The sequence below is a fragment of the Talpa occidentalis genome, unplaced genomic scaffold (genome assembly GCF_014898055.3).
Source record: "Talpa occidentalis isolate TD23 unplaced genomic scaffold, MPIMG_talOcc4v2.1 talOcc4.2, whole genome shotgun sequence".
Classification (NCBI taxonomy): Eukaryota; Metazoa; Chordata; class Mammalia; order Eulipotyphla; family Talpidae; genus Talpa; species Talpa occidentalis.
The window spans coordinates 45942656-45956945 of NW_023602073.1; the positions used below are offsets into that span (position 1 = coordinate 45942656).

General features: G+C 48.4%; 1 protein-coding gene and 2 long non-coding RNA genes across 3 annotated transcripts; all 3 read right to left on the minus strand.

Annotated features, from left to right (window-relative positions):
• Positions 1-698: 698 nt before the first annotated feature.
• Positions 699-6355, minus strand: LOC129146438 (uncharacterized). Its single transcript, XR_008553177.1, has 3 exons — positions 6120-6355; positions 2205-2297; positions 699-1284 (listed from the first exon to the last, which is right to left on the minus strand). It is a non-coding gene; the product is annotated as an uncharacterized LOC129146438 (long non-coding RNA).
• A 3120-nt stretch (positions 6356-9475) lies between these two features.
• On the minus strand, positions 9476-10653 carry LOC129146435 (uncharacterized). The gene is made up of 3 exons (XR_008553173.1): positions 10503-10653; positions 10316-10361; positions 9476-9758 (listed from the first exon to the last, which is right to left on the minus strand). It is a non-coding gene; the product is annotated as an uncharacterized LOC129146435 (long non-coding RNA).
• Positions 10654-12244: 1591 nt separating this feature from the next.
• Positions 12245-13594, minus strand: LOC119252181 (class I histocompatibility antigen, Gogo-C*0203 alpha chain-like). Its single transcript, XM_054698124.1, is given in 4 exon segments — positions 12245-12513; positions 13088-13183; positions 13186-13367; positions 13545-13594. Coding segments are annotated over 4 exon segments (597 nt in total).
• Positions 13595-14290: the final 696 nt, after the last annotated feature.

Consider the following 14290-nt stretch of genomic DNA (forward strand, 5'->3'; position numbering starts at 1 on the left):
TATCTTTTACACCATTGTGTATTGCCCATAAAATTCCCACCAGCAATTCCCCTGTGAGCCATTACCATAGTCCCCTGTGCTCCTCTCTCCCCTGTTTTGATCCCTTTTCCCTGCCCTCCCTGGCAGAATGTCTCTGATATATGGTTGCCTAATTTTGTTGTTTTCTTAAATTATTATTGTTTTTTTGCCTGATCCCTTATTTGGTTCCCCTATATTCCTCCTGTAAGTGAAACCATCTGATATTTTTCTTTTTCCTTCTGACTTATTTCCTGAGCATAATCCCTTCCAGCTCCATTCATGTACCTGCAATTGGCATGAGTTTATCTTTTTGATTGCTAATAGTATTCCATTATGTATATGTACCAGATCTCCTTGATCCAGTCATCTGTTTTGGAGCATTTGGGTTTTTTCCATAGCTTACCTATTGTAAATAGTGCTGCAATATACATAAGGGTGCAGGTATCCTTTTGGATTAATGTTTTAGTGTCCTTTGGGTAGATTCCTAGGAGTGGAATTGCTGGGTCATATGGTAGCTCCATTTTTAGTAGGCAGAAGAGCTCCCACACAGCTTTCCATAGTGGTTGGACCAGTTTGCATTCTCATGAGCAGTGGAGGACAGTTCCTTTTCCCCACATCCTCACCAACATTTGTTTCCATTTTTTTTTTAAGATTTATTTATTTATACAAGAAGCGGGGTACAGTCCAGATATGCAGGAGGGTGAGAAGATTCACCAGAGACAGAGTGGGGAACAGAACAGGCAGACTGACGAAATACACTGCTGAGGGGAGCAGCAGGCGAGACAGGAGAGGTCTACTTCGCCATGTGGTATTCTCGCTGGCCGGCCGGGATCGAACCCACGCAGCAGAGGCTGCGGACAGCTACACGGCGGCACTCAACTGCCTGCGCCACCAGGGAGGCCCCTGTTTTCATTTTTTAATTATGTACCATTCTTACTAGTGTAAGATGGTATCTCATTGTGGTTTGATTTTGCATTTCCCTGATTATAAGTGATGTTGAATATTTTTTCATATACCTATTGGCTGTTTGCATTTCCTCTTTGGAGAAGTGTCTCTTAAGTTCTTCTGCCCATTTTTTGACTGGATTGTTTACTTTGTTTTTGTTGCGTTCTGTGTGCTCTTTGTAGATCTTTGTAACCAGTCCCTTATCTGTTGTACTGTGTGCAAAATTTTCTCCCAATCAGTAGATGTCTGTTTTGGTGAGTGTCTCTTTTCTCTTAACAAGTTTGTTTGTTTGTTTGTTTAAACAGTTTGTCTTCCTGTATTCTAAGAAAAAGAAAGAACATTCCTCAGATGATAATATGGAAATTAAACACCAAAGGGTTAACAAAACAGAGTGACTTTTGCCAATCCCCCCAGATCTCCATGTGCCTGCATCAAGAGGACATGCCTACCCTTCCTGTCTCCCCTTTGCAGACCCTTGCCCACCTCCCCTGTTTTTTACTCCTTTTCATAAATACCCCTGCCCTCTGCCAAAGAGCAGGACAGTGGTATTTCAGACATGAGTCTTCTGCCCACCTCAGTTTATAGACAAATTAAACTACTTTCCTTCTCCTCAAACTCTGTTTCCTTTTGTTGGCTGAGGTTAAGAGGCCAGTTTTTGGCATCAAAATTGTCCAGTAAATTACAACACACTTCCTTGGGCACATGAAGAAGTAGTTTGTTCAGTAGATTTATAATCTCCGTAAAACTCCAATTTTCTCCTTTAAGTTTTCTTTTATTGATTCTCCTAGTTTGACGTTGATCTCACTTAATATACTTAGAAATGGCCTAGACCTAGTTGTTGTCAAGTATTTCTTTGTTCTTTTACCAGGTGGAAATTTTACATTTTATGGTTGGAGAATATCAAAGAAGATTTCAAGTAGACATGAACATCAGTGACATGACAAATTTACATTCTCTAATCTTACAAAAGTTTTTGTATACATAATTAAAATCCACAGAGGTAGTCACATTGCCTTTTTCTCAAGATCTACAGGTTATCTCCCTGTAGACCCTGAGAATGACTCTCAGGGACACTTCGGTCTCAGGAGACTCCTCTCCTGGGCCTGTGGGGATCACAGCACCAGAACTTCCACAGAGTGGGGAGGGAGGGGCCGACCAGCTCCCATGTTTGCATCACTCAGGGGGAGGAGACACCCCTCCTCAGGTTATGGCCCAGGTGTGATTCACATGCTTTAGCTCACCAGGGGCTTCACCTCGGGTCCTAGTGCTTGTTTCTGCTGCTGAAACTGCTCCCGGATTTTCCTGGTGTTGCCCCCAGTCAAAGGACGTGGTCTCTGGAAGAAGAAATGGGGGGTTGGTCACAGTGGAGGGAGATTTATTTAAAAGAGGGAGAAGGGACAGAAACCTGCCTGGAGTGACTCTGCCATTGAGTGAACCTATTAAGGGAAGTTTTTTTTTTCAGTAGGCTCATAACCTCAACTGGATTCTGTTGTTTTTGTCAGATCACTGTGAAAAGCTATAGAACATGATGCAACAAAGAACATGATCTCAAATGAAGGAAAATTGAGTTTGAATCCTGACTCTTATCTCAATAGTGCCACCTTATCACATTTTGAGTGTTATAACTTCTCTAGTCAGTTTCATCACAAGTACCATGAAGGGTAATAAGTCATGTGAGCATCTTGAGGACACAGCTATGGGACTGGAAACCGCACCCCCTTCCACCTGAGGGAAAGAAAGGCCAGTAATTTGGTGACCCCTACATACCCTCTCCCAGGGTCAGAGGGTCCCCAAACTGAGAGACCCTCCTGCTGGCACCTGTGAGCGGCCTCTGATAAACAGACCCTCCTCTCTGACAAGCTGAGGAAACAGTATGAGGGAGATGGAAGACCTGGTATCATTTCTAGAACTGACTGGCCAGAGCAGTTTGCAATCTGGCAGTGGAAGAGGCTCCATTCCCACCGCATCCTCACTAGCATGTGTTGCTTCTGTTTGTTTGTTTGTTTGTTTTTAATATGGGCCATTCTCACAGGTGTGCATTGGTGTCTCATTGAGGTTTTGATTTGCACAGACGAGTAGGTCAGGAAGATGTGGTATAGACACAATGCGATACTACTCAGAGATCAAAAAAGATAAACTTCATCATTTGCAGCAACATGGATGGAGCTCGAAGGATTATGCTAAGCGAAACTAGTCAGAAGGAAAAAGATAAATATCAGATGGTTTTATTTATAGGGAGAATTAGAGAAATGAACGAAGGTCAAGAAGAAGATAAACCTCACAAGCTGACGTAGATCTGATGCATACAACAGAGCAGGCGAGGGGTAGGAGTCACACAGGGGAGGGAGGAGCACAACGCACTGTGGTGACAGATCACCGATGCCAAGGTGGGGGAGAACTGTGGGAACTATACCTGAGGGGAGAAATCAAATACTGTCTAAAAACTAACAACGACAGAAGAAAATAAATATAAAAAATAAAAATAAAATATTTCAAATGCAGAGAAAAAAACGCAGAACTTTATCTTTCTAGAATGGTATGGGTTAATCCATAATGGAGCAAGTTACCAAAGATTTGTCACAAATGCAGAATGACATTAGGTAATAGACTTTACCTTATAAGGTAATAGATTTTACCTTATAAGACCCTTCTGCAGCACTGGGTGACCATAGTGGTTAAGATCGTTCTAAACCACACCCTCCTAGTCCTCCAGAAATAGAAAAATATGCTTTTTCCACGCGGCTCACAAAACCCCATTCTTGTGCTGCATTCTTGTCCCTGGATTCCAGAGCTGGGGCCAGAGCACAAGCTGACCAGGACCCAGTGGGGCTGCTGTTCCCTCTGGCGTGGCTCCTGGCCGCATGGACAGCACGTGGCACCTGGGTGGGTCTGAGAGTGAGTTGGCTGTTTGGTTGGTGCCAGTTGAGCTCCAATCGGATTGGTCCATTTAAAGCCATGAATGGTCTCATAAACCTTGAATGGCACCCGTGAGAAAGAGCTTGATTCTGATTGGTCCATTTACATTTCTGGCTCTGTATTCATAAATGAAACACCTGCCAGTGTGTCCAGATGCCTGAGGTCAGGTAGTCTCACCCTGGAGTGCAGGACGCTGTCACTCAGAGCCCATCTGACAGGCCCACAGGCTGCCCACAGTAAGGTCCCCTCTCCCCATGGCAGCAGGAATCACAATGGGAGTGGGCTTCAGCAGGGCCAGATGCTCACCTGAGCACCCAGAGCAGGCACCCCTCTATCACAGCCCACAAGGCCGGTCTACCACCTGCCACAGTATAGCCCAGGACAACGCTGCCAGAGCTCAGGGATGCCCACAGGCTGCACGTTGAGCTTGGGGCTTGGCACACCATGAGCCTCTCTCCCCGTGGCTTGTGTCAAACCTTGCTACTGAAGTGGCCTCAGCAAAGTCAGTCACACCCCACTGATTGCACAAGGTTGCAGGGATCCTCATTTATGTAGCTACTGGAAAATGACTACTGGCCAATTCTGCCCCCAGAGGACAATCTGCCCCTATAGGACAAACCCACTGGGGCTGCTGTTCCCTCTTGGGTGGCTCCTGGCAGCATGGACAGCACATGACTCCTCGGTGGGTCTGAGAGTGACTCGGCTGTGACAGGCCTGGCAGAAGCTGTGGCCACAGGAGGTGCTCCCCGGGGCCCCTATCTCCAGGCAGATGCTGTAGGTCCCCTCTGCCAGGAGGGTCCAGTTGTGGCCCTGAGGTCATGCCTGTCCCACAAGGTAGGTGAGGAAGGGGAACAAACGAACAGAAAAGGAGAGACTCAGAGTGGAGGTGACCACACCTGCACTGGTCATGCCATAGAAGCCTCCTCCCTGCCCCGCACACTCTCACCCTCTCCAGTCTCTGCTCCCTAAGGTGCCCCACTCCTTTCTCAACATGGACCCTCACCTGCCTTCTCTGCTCCCCACACCCGGCAGGGAGGGCTCACAGGGCCTGGCATCACCTCCACTTTCTCCCCCAACCCCTTTCCCTGCAGCCAGGAGAGCAGACAGGGCCTGAGTGTCCACGATGTGCCAGGCCCTGAGCTGAGACTCACAGGCATCAGCTCCCCACCCTCACCAGGTCCCTAACCTCACCACACACAGGTGAGGAAACTGAGGCTCTGGGGGGGAGTCCCTGTGTGGGTCCCACCCGTGTGCTGGGGGGACAGGCTGGAGTCCAGGCCCAGGGAGAGGCCCACGCCACTCAGCACCTGCTGCAGCAGCTCCAGCTCCTGCGCGTGCCAGCCCTGGACCCGCCCGCACCCAACACCCAGGACCCTTACCCTGTCTCCTCAGGGTGACTCACCTCCCTGTCACCTCCTGCTCCCCCTGGGGCTCAGGTCACCTCTCACCTTCTCAGGGAGGAGGCCCAGCTCCTCCCAGGTCAGGGTCCCCTTGCTCTTTGCTCCCCAGGTCTGTCTCCAGCTGGACCCTGAGTTACAGACACACAGAGTCCCCGGACTGCTCACTCTGTGCCCCAGTGCCTGGAGGGTGGCACCCCAAATACAGGTCATTTGAGTTAAGAAATTAATTAACAAAAAGCAGCTCAGAGGACTCTTGTTTCTGGTTATGACTGGTTAGGACATTTCCATCAAACACATACTGAAAACAATGTCTGTTGGTGGCATTTACCCTCTTCAAGAACAAAGATTTCAGGTATTTCAAGGGCTATTATGTGAAAATTTGTATTTACTCTGTTTGAACCCAGAGGTCAGAACCTGGTCACTTCTGCAGCAGTCTCGGTCCCAGCCTGTCATCACCTCCTCTCTCCCCTCATCTCCCTCCATCACAAGAGCAACATCAGGAGGAATTTTTAAATTCAACTTAATCACATATGGCTGTCTGGGCAGGTAGTGGGCGCCCATCACTAAGAGGACCCAACCCTCACTCTGGATGTTTCCAGGGGCTGTGACCACACTGAGGCCTCAGCCCCCTTAGCTCTGAAACCCTTCGTCACTGCAGCGCCACAGCAGGGGGTTAGGGGGCTGAGGTAAAATATTAATTTTGTTTCATTTTTGCCTTTTTGTCCTGCTTTTATTGTTTGCTTGGGTTAACATTTTCTCCCTCTCCCACAGTTCTCTATTTCACATAATCATAACCACAAAAGATAATAGAACTATTACAGTAAAACAGAAAACACTTACCTCCAATCCTGGTGGCTCATGTGGTAACAACACTCTTATTCTGCATCCTCGTCCAGTGGAGACCAGGACAGTCATCCTGAGCACAGCGGTGAGGAAGGGAGGGATGGAGGGGAGAACCAGCCTGGGTTTATCTGAGATCCTCTCCCTGCTGCACAGGGAGGGTTATCCTCTCCTCCCTTCCTGGACTGTAGACAAAGTCTCAGCTCAGGAACTGGGGTGACCTGGGCTAATCCTGCCCTTGGGCCAGGCCAGCAGGGCACAAACTCCTCCCTCCCGCTGTGGGACTCCCTCCAGCTCTGGTCTAGAGAGAAAGTAGCTGCAGCCCATGGAGGCAGTGACCCCCTGGGAAACAGAGGGTCTGCCAGGCTGGAGCTCCCTGACTCCAAAGGAGATGAGCCTGGAGTGGGCATTAGAGGAGGAGAGAGGGAGCTGTCAGGGGGAGCTGCCCCCACAGCCCAGCAGGGCCCCATCCAGGATCCTTACATCTAACCATGGGAATAGTCCCAACACCGTCCTGTCTCCAGATCCTCTGCTGCCTCAAGTCCTGCTCCAAACCTGCTGCTCCACGGAACTGTACTTGCTGGGGTGTTGCCTGACACTCTTCACTCTGTGGGACTGGAATTAATTTATGCTCGAGCTTGATGTGCAATTGTCCTCCCATTGCCTTATATTGTGTGCCTGTCTCTCCTGTCACACACACACACACACACACACACACACACACGCACGCTTCCCTCTCCTTGGGAACCAGATCCTCACTCAGTACTGGGGTTACTCTGACCCTCTGTCTCTGGTCCCCTCAGAGCCGCCCTCTCTGCAGTGTCTCTACTCAGCGGAATCTGAGCAGCCCCAGGAGTCCCTGCACCTCCTGCCTCTGACCTTGTGGGAAACCAGCCCCTCACCCGGCATGACAGTGAAGAGGCGAAGGCAAAGTCCTGAGGTCAGTGATGGATGGAGGAGAGAAGTTATTTTTTTTTCTCTTGGTTTAAAATAGTTTTTTTTTTAACTGTATTTTTTGCAGTAACACACGTTTACACACTGCATATGACTCAAAATCAGAGAATCACATTCTTAGATACAGGTTCTCTCAACCCCCACTTCCAATGCACCCAGAGTCCTCCACTATATTCCTCTGGACCTTCTTACTCCTTTTGCCCCCACACTCAAGCCCCTCTGGGAGCCTCCACTCTGCAGCCAGACTCCATGGTCTTGATTAGGATTTCTCTGTTCCTTTGCTGGTTTCTGTATATTGCACATATGAGTCATGTCATCTGGTATTTGTGGCTCTCCTGATTTATGTCACTTAGCACACTTTTACCTATTTCCATCCATGTTGTTGTAAATTCAAGATTTCATGGACCTGCCACAAGAGTTCTCATCATCTATTTTATGCACATAGATTGTTTCCATAATTTGGCTATTGTAAATATTGTTGCAATGAACACAAGAGTGCACATAGCCCTTGACATGAGTTTTGAATTTTTTGGATAAACCCCAAGGAGTGGATGCTGGGTCCTCTGGCAGATCTATGTTTAATATTTTGAGGAAATGCCATACCGTGAAGGTTCCTTTCCCCCAACACCTTGCCAAAACTTGTTGTCTCTGGTCTTGTTAATATGAGCCCCTCACAGGTGGGAGATGCTGTCTCATTGTGGTTCTGATCTGTATACCCTGATGACGTGTGAAGGGAGCATTTTCCGTGTGCCTGTGGCAATCTGTATCTTCTTTGGAGAAGTGTCCACTTAGCTCCTCTCCCCATTTTTGATAGGGCTGTTTTCTGGGTGTTGAGTTATATGTATTATTCATACATCTTGAATGTATGACATGCAAGATGTCTCTCCCCCATAGGGTTTCTTTACATGTAATGACAGTTCCTTCGCTGGGCAGGAGCTTGCAGTTTGATGTGGCTCCACTGGTCTCTCTTTGCTTCTGTTTCCATGGAGCACAGACGATATCGAGGGCAGTGAGTCTACTGTGTACAACACAATATGGTATCCACATCATTGTACACTTGTCTAAAATCCGCAGCATGGACACCACCAAGGGTGACCCAAATGTGCAGCCATAGGCCATGAAAGATGATGATGAGCAGGTTCATCATATGACAGACATGCTGCTCTGGGCTTAGCATGTGATTAAGACATTATCTGTGAAGTGTTATATAGTTGAAGAGATTGTAGTAGGATTTAATCTTAAAAGTATTATTTCATGAGCACAGAAGAAAATTTTATACTCAAGAATTTATATAGCAAAATAAATAACACCCCATTCCCACCATAACCCTCCAGTGAGCCAGGCCATTTGCTCAGAAGTAGTTAGAAATTTATCATTTCTGGGCCTTTCTGGTGGTGCAGCGGGTTGAAAAGAGAGCTTTGAAACTGTCTGTTGCCTCTGCAGCACAGGTTTGATTCCTGGCTGGCCAGGGAGATACCCACATGGCGTGGTAGACCTCTCCTGTCTCGCCTGCTGCTGCCCTCAGTAGTGTACTTCGTCAGTCTGCCTGTTCTGCTCCCCACTCTGGCTCTGGTGAATTCTCTCACCCTCCTGCACTTCTGACTCTACCCAGTGCACGTATAAATAAATAAATAAATCTTTAAAAAAAAAAGAATAGACACAAATCAAAAACAAACAAACAAACAAAGCCAAAGTAGCAAATAGGAATCCATAGAAAGGCTAGACCCTGAGCTAAGCCTGGGCGGACCCAGCCCCACAAGCACTCCCGGCCCAGACATGACAGCACAAGGCCAGGTGGGGTCTGAGTCCCTGTGATCACAGGCCCTGCTGGGACAGGTGCTACTAAAGGACAAGGACAAAGGAGCAGAGACACGACCTCTGACGAGTGACCAGTTTAAGCCCATGACACACTGAGCCCCGATTGGACACAGGCCCCGTCCCCCTCGGCTCCTTACAGCATCTCCTGCCCCACCTGCACAGGCTCAGGACAGCAAATACGTAATTCTGGAAGGTTTCCCATTTCTTTCTTTTTTTTTTTTTAAGATTTATTTATTTTTATTTATGCAAGCACTGGGTACAGTCAGAAGTGCGGGAGGGTGAGAGAATTCACCAGAGCCAGAGCGGGGAGCAGAGCAGGCAGAAGGACCGAAGTACACTGCTGAGGGGAGCAGCGGGCGGCAGGAGAGGTCTGCGCGCCATGTGGGACCCTCCTCCGGTGGCCGGGGAGCAGCCGGGGATCGAACCGGCACTGCAGAGGCTGCGGGCAGCTTCGCAACCCAGCGCTCAACCACTGCGCCACCGGGGAGGCCCAGGATTCCCATTTATTTCATCTCAAATTTTAGGAATCATTTTTATTATCCCCCAAATCGATCAGGCAAGCTCCCAAAAACTAATTTCAGAACTCATTTATTATTTCAAGAGGGAAGTAGTTACTATTCTTGAGCAAAACACAAAGACAGGGTAGACACAGACTAAGCTATTTTACGGAGAGACACAGGTCAGTGTGCGGAGGGGTCTGGTGGGCAGGGCTGGGCCAGTCTCCCCACCTCCTCACATTATCTCATAAGAACAGAGACACATTCAGATGCCCTTTGCAGCAAACGAAACCAGAAGATCTTAAAGTCACAAAGTGCGGATGAGAAGAAATCCTGCATCACTCAGCCCCCACCAGGCAGCTGGCTCACACTGTGAAGGAAAAGGATCACAAGTAACACGTAAGTGTTGACATTCTCCATAGTCAACCGCATCCTCAGAATGTCCCCCTCACAGCTTCCCCATAACCTGGTCCCGTCCTCTCTGCCCCAGTGTTGGGAGACTGCTCCTCTAAAGGGAGCTGGGGTTTTTGGAGAACATCTGTTTACTCTGCATAGGGAGTACCAGAACATTAGAAGTGCTGCAAAGAGAACTTCCCAGAATTGACTCTTGGGTACAGGAGTTCTCTGAGGACATGCTAGCGTGTGTGCAAGTTCCCCACTAACCAGGAAAGCTTGTTCCAGCAATAATTTATTCATCTGTATAAGCGCAAATGCAATTGCATGCTATTTTCTTGTTCCTTTGTTCATATCTTCAATAAAAGCTTGGGCTGGGCGAGTGAAAGGCAGAGATGCTCTCAATGGCTCTCCCCAGCCTCCCCTGCTGCAAATTCATTTAGACTCCAAGTCTTCATCAATGGCAGAGAACTTCATCAGCTGTCCTGTCTGCAGCACCCCAGCCCCTCCCACTGCAGGCCTCCAGGGTCTCACCTTTAGGGGCTGAGAGACACATCAGAGCTCTGGGCGCTGTCGCTGCCTGGGGGAGAACAAAACAGAACCTGGCCAGAGTCACAGAGATGAGGCCACAGATGGGACTGATGGGTGACTCCCCCATCCCATAGGCTCCATCTACACTGTCCCCAGGGGCTCAGGAATCAAACCCCTGATCCACACTTACCTGCAGCCTGACAGTATCTTCCTCCTTGTCCTCCTATGGAAGAAGCATACGAGACCAGGGAGGAGTCAGGCTATGACGTCATAAAGGAATCTCCAAGTCTGGACCACAGGGAAGTTTCCAGAACTGTGACTGGACACTTAGGGCAAGACCAGGAAATATGAAGAAGGGAGATAAGAGGGCACTGGACCAACTGCCTGCTGTGGTCTGCCCTCAGCAGGGACCTTCCCCTCTGCCATTTGCTGGAATCAGGTCCCTAGCACCAGAATTATCAAGGTGAACAATGTGATTCATTTTCAAAAATGCTTTACAAAAGAGAGTTAGCAATCAGTTCCAGACTGGGCAACTCAAATGTGTGGATGGTACTTCCCATTACCAGGTAAGGCAAGTGCTACCTGTGGCCTGAAAGCCCCCCAGCAGACAAGATCCATTCCCCCACCACCACTCCCCTACCTGAGTGTTTTGCTCTAGGCTGCACTACCCATGCTGTCTCTTGACAAGGCCTGGGCATTGGGGGAGACTCCTGAAAGAGGGGAGTTTCTGCACTTTCCAGAAGATCTGAATAAGGGAGTTTCCAGAGCAATGCCTACTAATACTCTTCTGTTTGTTCTTGGTTAATGCAAAATTAAGTTAGTTATAAATTGGCTTGTGAAAACCTAATTCGTACCAAAGCGTTAATTGGCCTGTTGTTCTTACGCTTGAATTATTACAAAAGAAAGTAAAAATTGCTAAAGGTATAGTTAGGAAAGAAATGTTTTGGCCCTGAGAACTATGGAGAACAAGCTGCCCTATACCAGCTGTGCTTGGAAACCATAGCTTAACCCCGGGGGTAGGTGTTTGCGGCAGCAGTACATTTACTGCTGTATGCAAAAGGTCAATAGTTCGCAGGTTGTGTGGAGGTTAGATATTTCTAGTTAAGAGTTAGACTTCTGTAGAATTAAAATAGATTCGATGAGTTACTTTAGGCCACTTTGAATTAATTGATAAATTAGCTAGATTATTTGTGTGCTAGGGAGATAGGTTGATTTAAGTAACAGAATATAGGATAGGACTTCCACGCCCACTCCGGTATAAGGAAGCTTGAAAGGATGATTAATTGTTACCGAATATTGTGCTGTCTTAGGTAATTGATCATGCTGGGAAAATGAGTTGCACCAAGAAAACTAATTGTCCTGATGATTTTCTTAAGGTGATCTAAGAAGTGCCCTTTTTGGTATGAGACCAAGAGGGTCTCCATATGCCCATGAGAAAATATGTAATGATTTTCTTTCGCTTCATTGCTTATGTTGATGTAATCTCACTGTCTGCTGTGCTGTATAAAGGCCTGCTGAGACCCTCAGCAGGAGATACTTGCACCTCATCAAATGTCAGGGTCTCCTCACTACCTCATCTACTTCATTTCCTCCCTCCCCTCAGCTCTCCATTTCGAGGCCATCTCATCTTTTCAGGAACCCCTGACACGACATTTTGCCGGAGCTGGCTTTCGACAGTGTTTCTTCCTCCACATCACAGCTGCAGCCACTGCAGCTCCAGTGAGCACAGCTCCAAGGAGAACCAGGCCAGTAATGATGTCCACAGTGGGGTCGGTGGAGTCAGTAGGGGCGGTGGGTTGAGGAGGGGGCACTGGAAGGGACTGGAAGGGGAGACCCTGAGCCCCAGGCCTTATCCTGACCTTCTGAAGGTCTCCAGAAGGGCTCCTGATGCCCCTGAGAAGCTCTGTGCCCATGTTCCCTCCTTACCTCAAGTCAGGACTCGGGCTCCAGCAGCCCCTCATGCTGCACATGGCACATGTATCTCTGCTCCTCTCCAGAATGTACCTCCACAGCCACCCAATTTTGGAAGTTTCTGTTCCCCCCAGGCCTGGTCTCCACCAGCTCTCTGTCCTGGGTCAGGTCCTCCCCATCTTGCTGCCAGGTCAGGGTGATGTTTGCAGGGTAGAAGCCCAGGGTCCAGCACCTCAGGGTGACCTCATGCTCAGAGGTGGGGTGGTGGGTCACATGTGTCTTTGGGGGATCTGAGGAGAAGGCTGAGAATTTTCACACTTTGTGTTTTTGTGTCATACCCCTAAAAAACCCTCCTGTGACCATCCTCAGAATGGACAGGGCAGTGGGTTTGGAAAGAGGAAGCACAAAATCTAGAAACCAGCCTGGTGTGGGGAGTCTGGGATAATACTTATTCCTTAGAATGTCTAGAATTAGGGAGACAACTTTGTGTAGGAGGACACAGTTCTCTAGGGAGGAGAGCACAGGCTTTTGCTCCTGACCTGGGGACTCAGAAAAGCAGAGTCAGATCAGAAAAATGTCCTCTGACCAGTAAAAAGACACTGAGGGAGAAACTGATGGTTCCCAAGAGGGCTGCCGGGTCAAAAGGATTGGGTGAAGGGTGATGCGAGGGCTGGTCTCCCCTCAGGCTCAGGAGAGACTGGATTCCTTAACTGTTCTGAGGAGAAGTGGGGTCCTCTGGGAAGTCAGGAAACCCAGGGGGCTCCTCCTCCCCTGACCAAAGAGGGGGCGCTGCTGTGACCCTGACTCCACCCTCCCTGCAGTGCTGGCCTGAGGGAGGTTGGGAGACCTCAAGGCCCCTCTTACCTGAGCGCTGCAGCGTCTCCTTCCAGATCTCCAGGTGTCTGCGCAGCCACTGCACGCACCTGCCCTCCAGGTGGTTCCTCTCCTGCTCTGCGCCTCAGGCGCCTCCCACTTGCGCCAGGAGATCTGAGCGGCGGTGTCCGCCCTGGTCCAGGAGCGCAGGTCCCCGTTCAGGGCCAGGTAATCGGCGCCGTTGTAGGGGAACTGATGGTACCCGCGGAGGAGGCGCCCGTTGGGCCCCAGGTCGCAGCCGTACATCCCCTGGAGCATGTGAGAGCCTGTCCCCAGCCCGGGGTCACCCCGCCAGCCCGCCCTCCAGCCGGGAATAAACCTAAACTGAAATGGAAATCTCACGGGGTAACGTCCCGCGGGCTAGTCCTGGGTCGAGGGGTGACACTTGGACCCGCGGTCTGGGGTTCCCTGCCTGTCCGCGGGGATGGGGGTCCTGAGCTGCCGGGCCTTGCTCTGGTTGTAGCAGCTGCGCAGGGCGCGCAGGTTCCCTGGGAACATCTGTGCATTGGACTTCGCGTTCCTAGTCTCCAGCTCTAATGAAAATAATCAGTGTCATGAGTGGATCTTTCAGAGCTTCTATTTTTGCAATTATTTTTCCTCTCTGTCTCACTGGAGGAATGTTGGATTGTCATATTCTCTCCTGCATTTACTCTTTGTTTTGGTGGGCCAATGAAAAAAGATACAGTCTATCTGAAATATGTGAAAAGAGCATTTTAAGTAACTTTCAGATAATTGTGACTATTCAATTTTGTTCCACTTCTGCAATAAATTGAAACTATACAAGTGGTGGCTTTTTAAATGGTATTTGCAAAGTGAGTGGTAGAACAGTATCACTGAATGTTTTCTGTTCTCTTACATTAATTCCATAGGCCTCTACTGATTATTAATCTTGAATTAATACATGATTTTAAAAAGCTAAGCATTTTTTAATCAGGTTATATGATCTTTATGTTAACTATTCAAGAATCAAATTTTGAAAATCGTACATGTTTTCCATTCCAAAGATCCTCAAAGAGAAGTAAGAGGAAGTTGTCAAGTTTACAGCAATGAGACACAATTTTCACTACCTGGTTTTTACTTGGAGCTTGTCCTTTATCAAGGCAGTTAATTACTATCATTTATCAACTGTCAGTTTTTCTTTTTTTTTTTAATTTTTTTTAAGGTTTATTTATTTATGCAAGAATCAGGGTACAG